This window comes from Actinia tenebrosa, unplaced genomic scaffold (genome assembly GCF_029948245.1).
Source record: "Actinia tenebrosa isolate PJP-AT-01 unplaced genomic scaffold, QUT_ActTen_1.0 PGA_scaffold2__45_contigs__length_23673736, whole genome shotgun sequence".
NCBI lineage: Eukaryota > Metazoa > Cnidaria > Anthozoa > Actiniaria > Actiniidae > Actinia > Actinia tenebrosa.
Window position 1 is genome coordinate 12,018,465 of NW_028292579.1, and position 11,683 is coordinate 12,030,147.

Below are 11,683 nucleotides of genomic sequence, written 5' to 3' on the forward strand. Positions count from 1 at the left end.
ATCTATACACCTTCGTATGACATGACGCACGAAAAAATCGAGACGATTGAGTGGCAGCGTAGTTTGTTTTAAATGAAACTCAAACCCCAGTCTATCTATCGAAATTGGTTTTATGTAAGGAAGTCAGACCCAGTCGACACTCGCGCTTTTTAATGCGCACGATGGCTTTTGGGAAGGAGAGAAAAAGTGACGTCGTTTCGCTTTTCACTTCCTTTATTCCCTTGATGCACCGCGAGATCAATAAGACAAGAGAAGCGACTGGGTACGAGTCTGTTAGGAAGCAACATCATGTGCACACATTAAAACAACTAGATAAAACAAATCACTGAATTCAGACGCAAATGCAATGAAATATTTCATTTTATTTTGATAATTTCACAATCATTCAGTAACAAAATATTTTCTCTTATTTTTCCGATACCTGAGTGAATATATTAGTTTTTAGACAAAAGGCTGTGCAGGGCCTTTTAATTTTGAAGTAACATTCTGTGTTTATCGACTTGACAAAGATAACGCCAACAATGTCTTGCGTTATTTGGAAACTTTAAATTATGAAATCGAATTATTTACAGACATTTACACAAATAGATAGGTAGAGAACCAAGAGGCTCTGTCAAAAGGGGAGTCGCAAAGAGTAGAAAGAGTTTCTACATCGCACAACAATGCCAACATGTTGCGCGCGTGGTAATACGAGCAACAGAGATGTTCATTGCCAGTCCCATGGTATAGTAATCTGCCCGTCATCTGATACTTGATAGTATTTCGACACTATCACCCGTGTACCAAACAATTCATCTAGTGGCTGCTGGATCAATGCCTGACAGCAGGTCATCATTTGCTGGAAGGATACTGACTCATCCTTTCTTAGTGATTTCAACCCTAGTGTCTGCTTGCAAGTACTGATGACTTCTTGTTCTTCAGCAATATTTCTGGAAGAAAGAGTCTGTTAGACCGTTGGTCACCCGAAGACGCCTACCATACCAGGTCTAAAGCCTCCTTCCTAGACGTCTCTTATTTCATCGATTCATATTCGCGCGTCATTCCCTTGAGTATTGTTTTTTGTTCACTTTTAATGCTTGAGAAGATAGAAAAGTATTGCCAAACAGAAAAATGTACAAACTGGGAAAACCTTGCACCCAAACTGGAAGAATATGAATCATGTGCGACATAAGAGAACTCTTTACCTTGGGGTTTTCCTATTTCAGGCCGCGTGTCATTCCCTAGAGTATTATTTCTTTGTCGAACGGTTGCGCATGAGAAGACAAATAAATATGGGCACGACTTAAAAAAAACAACAAAGAATCCTAGAAGGAGAATACAGAGCTTCACCCCACAGTGCATCTTACTCTTATTTCACCGAATAATTAATTAGCACGGAGCAGTATGAATTTAAACTATATTAACTAGATCTCACGAGGAAAGCACAGGAATAGTGCAAACACTAATACAGGTCAATTCATCCTATTCCCGCAGTTGGAGGCATTACAAACTCCTAAATAATCACTTCTCGTGATTACTGCTTACTTGTTCAATTTTTCTTGCAAGTTGAGAGATTTCTGTTTGTTTTGAAGTAGAAAGTCGACAAGAAGTTCAGCTGGTGTGGACGCTGGTACTCTGAACTGTCCATTATCTGATAGACTCATAGGGCCATTAGGACTACAACCAATAAAAGTACCAAAACTTTAGTATCAAAACACTGGCATCTTTGAATCCTTAAGGCGCGATTACACGGAGCAATTGTCTCTGCAACTTGTCTCGCAACGGCGTTGCGACACAAGTTGTATGGAGCATTGCAGAGTGTAACCTACTGCGCAATTTAAAAACATGTTGCGAGACAAGTTGTGGCAATCTTTGCGATAAGTAGAAGTCGTTTCTACTTTTGGCAACAATTGCGTCTCCGTGCACCGTGAAACACTCTTGCAACTTGTATCGCAACGCTTTTGCGGGACAAGCTTCAGTGAAAATTGTCTGTCTGTCTGTCTTCCTTCTCTTTCACTATCATCCACAAATAAACCGTCTACAGTCTTACCTTAAAATATTACACTCGATGCCTTTAAATGTCGCAGGTTTAAGAGGATATCCTATCCTACCGAACCTGAACCGTCTCAGACCCATTACAAGTCTGTGTAAGTGATTCAGATACTCTGGGACCCCTAGTGAGGGGCTGGTTTTGTCGTACACTATCGAAATGTTACCGAGTGGTTCAGACAATCGTTTCTCCCATAACGGTACTTGATGAAGAAGGACATCGTAGTCTTCTAGTGTTCCGAACAGCTGAAAAAGAATAACATAAATTAGGATTATTATGACATAGTATGGAATAAAATTATGAAAATTTTCGCCGGTTACTGTCGTTTTCAATAACGCGCGGAATCGTACAATTTCCCGTCGCGCCGAAGTACGTTTTTGTGGACGTCAATTAAGGCGTTTCCATGACATTCCATATGTACATGTTCTCGAAAACATCGTCATGTCATACACAAAAATACTTTGATTGACGTCCAATTAAAATCTAATTTGTGAAGTTGATTCCTCGCGTTGTCATAATAACAACTGCAAATCTACAACCACCCATCGAGACGCTGCATGAAACTAAGTACAGTGATAGAGTGAAGGCATTTAACCCGTGAAATAAAAAATGTCAGTCAACGTGTAATAGTCAAATAGACACAAAAGAAAACAATGGAATTAGGGTCTACTGTCCCAATGTGTCTTAGCCTAACACCTATCTCATGGGTTTAGTGACTTCACTATAAAGGTTTTTAGTTGTCCACGCATAAAAACTAAAAATGGAAATAAACTTACAGCCAACCAATACTGTGGCACGTCTTCAACATTCAACATGATGTTACCATGAGGGTCAACCCCGGTCCACCTCGTCAACACCACAGACCTCCCCCGCAGAGTGTATAGATCAGACATCTTTTCCTTACACAGATACAACAGATTCTTCAGAGCACCTTGACATGACGCACAGGTCCAGCCACAGTCTAACGAAAGGTCCCTCAACTCCAACTCTGCGGAAATTTGCTGCGAAATTCTCATCGTTTCTTCATAAGCTTTTTCACTCGAGTCAAGTTTTTCCTTCGCGTCTTTGATTTGTTCGTATATAAAGCTCGTCAGCGTTATTTTGGGTTTCTTTTGGAATTGACTTTCATGGATGTTCCTTTTATCACCGTACATGCGATAGGTTTGGAGCCAGTCTGCTGGTCCGCCGAATCCAGGGGTCGATACGTCATGACGATCTGAGCTCTTGTTCTGTACGTTCACAACGTCTTCGTGCATCCCACATGACTTGAGGATTTGTTGGACTGTGAAACTGAGATCTCGCGAAAAGAGAGAAATTCGAACTGTCTTGAATTTGGGATCTGATAAAAGAAAAATGAAAGATGTTTAGATTTTTTTCTCTTCTTTTCTCTCTCTTGTTGTATTTCCCAGGCAAGAAAACCTTTAATAAAAACTGGAGTTCGAAGTAGCCCAAGAAATCAGATGTCATGTAGAGCAAGTAAAACCTATGAAGAAGTAAAAGCTCTTAGAGAAAAAAATCAGGCCAGATGCAGGTAGCCCGAGTAACGGCTGTAACTATTGAATAACCAAGACCTGATTGAGGAAATCTGTCGCAACTTGAGGTATACAACGGTACAAAACCTGTAGGAGATCTAAAGGCAACAAGATCGTCAAACTTGTCACGCAACATTCTTACGTTGCAAGCTAGATATTAAATGTTTTTCGTATTACGCTGGGCGCGCAACCAATTTTCGTTCCCAAGCACTATAACTTATCTATATTTCTATATCTTCATGTATTTCATAAGTGCTACGCGGTCCACATATTCCCAATTTTCAGAAAGAGTTTCTTTTTCTTGAAACAATAGAAATTTGGTTGCGCATGGTGTGGTAATAGGAGCGCGCAACATTTGCCTCTGTTGCATAACAACGCGCACGACTTTGTGCCGCATTACCGCACCTAAAGGAAAAATTTTTATCGAAAAAGAAGATCAAGACTATCATATAGGTACCCCAGTAAATCACGTCATGTGCATATGAAGATATCAGAATAAACCTCTTTACCTTGGGCGTAATGTTTTCTCATTTTAGGCCACATTTTCTTCCCTAGAGTATCATTTTTTCTTTGTTTGACACATGAATATGGATACAACTTAAACTGAATCTATACTCAAAAAAATGACACGCGATCTGAAAAAGCTAAATCTCAAGAAACAACAAGTAAAATATATATTTGATTTGTGATATTTGAAAAAAACCGACGGACCAGAGTCGTCTTTATGTTCAGTTTATTTCTGACATTTCCTCCCCCTACCCCCGTCCCCCTCCACGAGCTGTCGTTCTAGTTTTCGTAGAGTGATTCTGCGACGGCCAGTACTCTGATTCAAGTTCAATCAATTCCTCGGCCAAAAATATCAATGTGGCTATTTCTATCATTAACACCTGCGGTCAATCTGGTCAGAATCTGAGAATCTAGGCTTATTTTCATTCAACTAACGTCAAGATAATAACTGAGATAAGAGATGAAACGTCACCTTGGTTCCGTCGTATCTGCTGTTGTTCAAGTTGTTTGACGCAGTCCTTGAGGTAGAACGTCAGATGTGTGGGATTTACAGGATATTTGTTCTCGATGTTATCGATGTAGGAGTTGAGCCTCTTGAGAGAATCTTCGTTTGTCGCCTGGAAAAGACGCACGAATCACGTCAGGATGTGGTCACAAAACAGCCGCGATTTACAAGACAATTTCAAGCTACATTTCCAATGAATACCTAGGTCTTTGCCTCGCCAATATCTCTTCCTATACTTATTTTGTTTGTCTACGGTAAATATGGAAGGTTTGTCACAGAAACTAGACAACTTCCTTTGTCTCTATGGTAACACTCAAATTCCTTCTATCTTATTTCCACAGGCAGCCCAAGCATATCCTTCTTGATTGGGGAATTCCCGATACTTGGGCTACCTGTGCTTTATTCTTGAGTGAGCAATCACTACCACCAGTTTAAAAAAAGAGCACGGTTTTCTTACCCTTTCAGCAGGGAACTGACCAAACAGATCCGGATGGACCGCGAAGTAGAATGGTTTCAGAGCCGCTTTGCTTTCGGCGTGTGAGAGAAATCGTGGTAGCAGCCATGATCCTCGGCGAGGGCCTGTTCGTATCACACTGGGGAAAAAGAATGATATTATTTATTTATTTGAAAAATTTTATCAAAACAGACTTACGAGTCTATTGTGAACACTGAATAAGCAAAGTGAATGGACTACTTCGACGATACTACGGCCATCTTGCCAGGGGGCAAAAAACAAAAAACAAAAACACAAAAAAAAAACAACAAAAAACACACAAAAAAAAACAAAGTTTCGCGTGTTTGTCTTTTTTTTATGGGTAAAGGTGATCGATGTGCCATCTTGATTCATGTTTTGTGTATTCTCTTGTGGTGAGCTGTTAATATCAACCGACGTCATTCAAAGCTTTGTTTGGCCCCTGGACGCCCGATAATACCTTTGCGATCCAAGAGGGCCACCGTATCGTCGAAGTAGTCCATTGCGCACAATCATATTGAAGAATTCCAAAATGAAACAACCTCTACTCTGATCAAAGTTACGGCAGGGTGAACTCACAGTTTAAACCCTGAAGCAACCACTGGGCTGATCAAATAGAAAGTCATGGCAGCGTTAACTCACAGATAGGACCCTGAAAAGACCTCCGAGACCCCAGAGGTGAGATCCTGGTTATTGGTTATGAAAATGGCTCTAGCTGCAATTCACTGCAGTATTCAGTATTCACAGGGCAAAAACACTTTTGGAAATAGTTACCATGAAATAAAAATTTAGCGTTCAAAACCTGAATCTCGAAAATGATATCAAATTCCAAACGATAGACATCGCAGTCATTGATACAAGTGACGTAGACTGACGCATGTATAGTAAAGGTAAGAAGTCACGTGCAATTGGACTCTTAAAGATACATTCAAAACTCGTTTTAAACAGGTTCAGAGTCCTATTCTTATTTCCAAGCATAAATTATGTCAGAAACATCCCAGTCCTATATAATGATGTAGATAACGACTAGTTTTGGAACTAGCTTGGACTGCGTCAGTGTTTTTTAGTTGAAACAAATGTGTCGTAGTAGATAATTTTATCACCGTAGGTACGAAAGATAGTAGACTGACGTTTCGGACGTTAGTCCTTCGTCGGAGTCAATATAATGATGGATCTTTGAAGCAATTACATTTTTTCGATCCTAGTATTTCCTTTTTTTTCTTCTAGCAGCCAAATTCTCTGCCCGTGCATCAAATCCCATTTTTTTGACACAGAAATATAAAAATTCCTATTTTCAAATGATAAAAAGTAGATGTCATTGGTAGAAAGATGAATCTTAATTTTTCTTTCTTTGTTTTAAAAACAAGAAAAAATGCATGTTTTTTTCGTAAACATTTCCATCACAAAACAATGGCGTATCAACTACATTAGATATAAAAATACTAAACGGACGACGAATAACTTTAAAATAAAGCCCCACTCAGAAGAAATGGGTTTCAAATTATTTTTAAAATAGTCTCACTTTAGGAATTCTTAAAGTTATAAAATTTGAGATACATAAAACTATCAAAAAAAAACAAAGACGCTGTTAGATATAGACAAAGCCTTAAAGATTAATCATTTTGAGCTTTGTAGCTTCTGTTAACCTTTGAAGTAGAATTATCGTCTAATATTACCTCTTTGAAGGGATTTTTCTCAAGCAAGCAAGCATCTTTGTGAAGCTAGCTTCGTTAAGTTTTTCCGCCTTAAAGACGAGCAAAGGTTTAAGTGACGATATAGAAACCTCTTCATTCGATGCTTAGCCTGTGAAACACAGTCCTTCAAAAATATAAACAAAATACTAGTTATTCTAGACAAGTTTGAATAAAATATAAGTTTACAGTTTACAGTTTAAGCTTCTTTCGATCTCTCCTCCAATCAATCCTCAAAGTGAACTTAAACTAGTCGTGAATCATTAATGGCGTGACAATAAAAGTGACATTTGTTCAATATTAATAAGAGTCATCATACATTAACAACAAAATGAAAAGAAAATCTCTTCCTGTTCTTGAGAATTCAGTCATTTGAAAATTCAGTACGAATTCGTTGATATTTTTAAAACAGTGAGCTCTTTTTTGCCGTATTTTATATAAGAATGTTAAACAAATATTAGATTTAATGGAAAAAACAAGTTTAGACGATATTTTACATGTTAAAAAACCCTTTCTACAAACAGCAATGCAACTTTATTTGTTCTTGGATAATATATGAATGAAATAAATATTATAAAATAGTCGTATACATGTTATTCTTGTTTTTAAAAAATCAATTTTTGAGGCAAAACTCTTTATTCTGTTATTTATTATTTTGCACAAAAATTACTAAAACTGAACAACTAATTATTTTACAAAAAGAAAATTTGAAATTAAAATTGTATTTAAGTTGGAGTTACACGAGACGCAGGAACGACGATTTTTCGTGGCAAAAATTGTTCTAATGTAACATGAAGTCGCGCGGTTCTGATTTTTACTAGTAACGATATCTTGTTGCGCTTTTTGAACGACCTTGTTGCCATCGATTGGTGTTGCCGAGCAACACTGTTACACGAGGCAAACTTTTAACGAAATGTTTGGCTAAAATCGTCTTGTATAACAGTGCTGTAGATTCGATTTTTAACATTTTTGATCAAGTAATAAACTGACTAGTATTTCTACCAAAATGTTCTATTATTATTACCGAAAGGTAGGAACGTCATGTTTGGTAAATTATTTTATTTCTACCAATAAATGTATTTGGTAATCCACATGTTTGTAACATACATGAAGTATCATGCTACTGAAGCTTCGCCGGCAATCAAGTAGGAAAATTTAGATACATTACGTCAACCATTGTTCTTTCCCATGAATATTTTCTGGTGTTTATCAACGAGAAAGATTGTTTAGGTTTCCAGACTGGTGATTTAAGAGAGTTTGGACTAAAAGGAAGACGGTGAAAAAAACCACTAAAAACGCCGGGTTTTTTTTCTCCCACACACACGGAGGAAGAGTCTTTGAATGATTTTGAGTGGGAAGAAAAATATAAAATATCTCCGTTTTCAAGTTTCTGATTTTTGCCTTAAAAAAGCCAATCATCCCAGCTGTGTAATTATGAACTTTTATTAAGATTTTCACCATCTGTTTTAATCGCATAGGTGATAAAAAGAACGACATTAGCAGACAATAGAGGAATATCTCTAAGGTAATTAACTCAATAACAATTAAACATATTGATTTTTTGGTGGAAAATTTGTTTTTTATGACTTTAAAAAAAATACTTGTTGTCCAGTTTGGTTGCTATAGTCTCCAATAGCAACGATCTATACCACATGCATTATATTATATATATCACTTTTTTACTAAATAACATGCAGGGCCATTCATAACTGGGCGTTAGGTTTTTCTGCTAATATTCCTTATGGAAATGATTACGATCTTCAGCAAGAAAGCTTAATAACTAGCCTGTTAACAGGCTCTCTGTTGTCTTTTTTTGGAAGGGGAGAGGGAGGGGGAGGGGAGGCCTAATAATGTCTTCCTCCCCCACCACCCACCCCCCCCCCAAAACAGAGCCTGTTTGCAGAAAGGAAAGCTACCAAAGATTTATGCAGCCTTTGTCAACATGGTTTATTCCTCTATACCAGACATTTTGACTTTGGTTAAATGAAAATATTTTTTTGGGAATGATATTACAGTGTAATTCAAAGGCAGTTCTTATGACTTAAGAAAATACATTTGATGTTCAGTTTCCTTAGTCTTCCATTTATATGGCAATGGTGTATATCACATTATAAATCATTTTTGATAATAAATAGCAGGGCTATTCAAAAGTAGGTATTAATAGGTATTTCTGTCTCCTATATATTCATAATTATACATATGGCTTAGTATAGTTGATTGGATTTTTTTTGGCAAGAAACTACTAGATTCATGAAGCTTTTATTACAGTGAGGACACTCAAACCGTTAACATTTTATAATTTTTTGGTCCCTTTTCAAATGATCATCCCATGAGCCAATCAGGAGAAAATCATATTTGGATTATTTTGATCACTGACAGTGTGTTTGAAGTCAATGCTTCATTTAAGAGGCTTTGAAACACCGGAAAAAAGTCAGATGTGGGAGAAACCAGATAGAAAAAATTATGTTTTTAAGTCTATGTACAAAATTCTCAATATTGAAAGAACTTAAGTGTTATTTAAAGTAATATAACTATGGGGGTATAAAACATTAAAAACAATAAAGAAAAAAGAATATTGTATCATTGACTTCAAACTTGAAAAACCCTTAACTAAAACAATTATAATTCTATATGCATACATATGTTAGACAGTTTTATATAGTACGTATGGCATGTATGACATAAACTATAAGTACAGTGTATATATTAGTTAGAAGTAGGACTGTTTTTCAGCAGTGTCATATGCACTTGTGCATCCAAAATCTAGATGCATGAGTACACATGGCACTTAGTAAGTTAGTAAATTATACAAGCAAGCATAGCAAGCATAGCAAGCATAGCAAGCATACACCCCTTGGGACGGTCTAAAAATAATGAATTATTATAATTATAAATAATTATTATTTCAGATCGAATAATTCATTATTTTTAGACCGTCCCAAGGGGTGTATGCTTGCTACATTAGGGGCTCATTCTTTTTATGCTGCTGCCCCCACATTGCGGAACAGCCTTCCTGTGAATATAAAAAAGCTTAAAAGACTTATCTTTTTAATATAGCTTACAATAGGTAATTTTTATCAATTTTAACATAGTTTTCTATCATAGTTTATTTTCCTTATACCTATTATATTTATATATACATATTTATTTTTTCTTGTTAGTTTTTTATAGTTATATCCTATATTTATCATAAGTATTGTATATATATGTATATTCATATTTCATTTATTCATTCATGTAAAGCGCTTTTGATCATTTTAATGTTAAAAGGTGCTATAGTAAGTTAATAAATTCTAATTATGATGACAAACTTCAGTGTCACATGCACTTGACAACACGGATTAACTATACAAGAGAGCTAGGGTGAATCAGCAGATTTCAGAAATAATGTATTCCAGATTACAGATTCAGATCAAGATTTTGAGGGGGTTAGAGAATCCTGTAAATTCAGTGGATTGTGAAATTATCGTTTTTTTGGACAGGATTTTGGTTTTTGGTCGCTAATTTAGAGTTTGCAGATTTAAACTAATTTACCAAAAAGTTTTGAGCATTTTTTTGTGTGGATCAATTGGAATTGGGCATGGAATTTAATAGTCTCCCCCACAGCCGCTTTCAGTGTCATCACGCAACGCTTTCTGACACTGAAAGCGGCTGTGGGGGAGACTAGGATTTTAATGACTTGACAGATGTTAATGCCCCTATCCATCACAGCTTGTTTATAGGGGGAATATGCATCCATATCTGAGATAAATTCATCTTGGGCATTTACATAAGATATTTTACTTTGCCTCGGCATTTACATAAGATATTTTACTTTGCCTCGGCTAGCTAGTATAGAAGGGTCACTCTACTGGTAGGGTTTCCCTCTTTGTGATTTTGCTTAATCAAAACAACTTTTTTATTTGAGCATGCGTATCTCCATTGAGATCGATAGTTGTCCCGGTTGTCAGCTTCTTTCCATATAAATGCTCAATATAGGTGTCTGCTATCAGGGACAAGTTTTCTCCATGTAAACAACCCCTTATTAGATCATCAAGACGGAATACTTTGTGTCATTCAATCATTATCCACTATTTCCAGAAGAGCCTTGAAACAGGTGCACATCTAAGTGGCTTTTAGAGACTGGTATGGATATTTCCTTAGCAACGATATTATTAATAAGCTGGTGTACGTTTGTCCTTTGTTTGAATCTCAGATATCATTAATAACATTAGCTATAGAAGTATGCGCAAGCATTTAGTTAAGAAAGTTAGAAAAACCATTCGAGTCTATTAATGACAACTTTTGACTAAGTATTTTTGATTGACAAGATACTTGAGTACGTTATAAGTTGTTTTTTTTTTTGGGTTGACTGATCATGCGATTGAAGTATAGTAAAAAAGGGAAAAAAAGGAAATCGTCGCTAAGTATTCAAAGTAACTCTGACTTACTGTACAATTTTTGTAATATGACTTACGTGCCATAGTGCACGATTTTGAAAATGTTCAGAACGCACACAAAATGACTGATAAAACCCTTAAGGCGGTCAAAAGAGAGTATCAGGGAACCAATACAGATTAGTTTATTGATCATAGATCGTTTGTCTACCATAAAATGAGTAAGACTTTCAATACAGACGAATACAGTCACAACACGTAATCAGAAATCACACAACAAGATGAACAAGATTGATGCTTGAAAATGAAGGAAATTTTACCTTGAATTGATGCGAGAAAACATTCCTTAATTGCTTTCCTTTATCTATTTACAACAAGCACCTCTTACGGTTTATTCTGTAGGTCATTGTCGGTTTAAGATCTGTACAAAACATCACATACCCTCGACGTCGGGCTGTTGATCAACTTCGGTCAGATCAATATACTACAAGCAAAAATAATACTCACTACTAGGGGAGTGGTAGAGGAGCATATAAAATGCTCTTATGAAAATTCCAATGGAAAATGCTAT

General features: G+C 36.5%; 1 protein-coding gene across 2 annotated transcripts; it reads right to left on the reverse strand.

Moving 5' to 3' along the window:
- Positions 1 to 342: 342 nt before the first annotated feature.
- On the reverse strand, positions 343 to 11,594 carry LOC116306292 (T-cell activation inhibitor, mitochondrial). Of its 2 annotated transcripts, XM_031716322.1 has the most exons (8): positions 11,433 to 11,594; positions 6,722 to 6,863; positions 5,031 to 5,166; positions 4,541 to 4,685; positions 2,806 to 3,368; positions 2,030 to 2,274; positions 1,525 to 1,656; positions 343 to 929 (listed from the first exon to the last, which is right to left on the reverse strand). In XM_031716322.1, exons 2-8 carry the CDS (start codon positions 6,754 to 6,756, stop codon positions 707 to 709), a joined length of 1,479 nt encoding a protein of 492 aa, XP_031572182.1. In that variant the 5' UTR covers positions 6,757 to 6,863; positions 11,433 to 11,594; the 3' UTR covers positions 343 to 706. The 2 variants fall into 2 exon arrangements, with proteins under 2 accessions (XP_031572182.1, XP_031572189.1); XM_031716329.1 differs by lacking the exon at positions 6,722 to 6,863.
- Positions 11,595 to 11,683: the final 89 nt, after the last annotated feature.

Excerpts from the sequence above, each read along its gene's own strand:
- LOC116306292 (XM_031716322.1), bottom strand. The coding sequence starts at position 6,756 with ATGCTTGCTTGCTTGAGAAAAATCCCTTCAAAGAG. Across the intron at positions 4,686-5,030 it reads GTCAGTTCCCTGCTGAAAGG|GCGACAAACGAAGATTCTCT; the intron begins GTAAGAAAACCG and ends CGTCTTTTCCAG. Across the intron at positions 2,275-2,805 it reads TGCCACAGTATTGGTTGGCT|CTGTTCGGAACACTAGAAGA; the intron begins GTAAGTTTATTT and ends ATTCTTTTTCAG.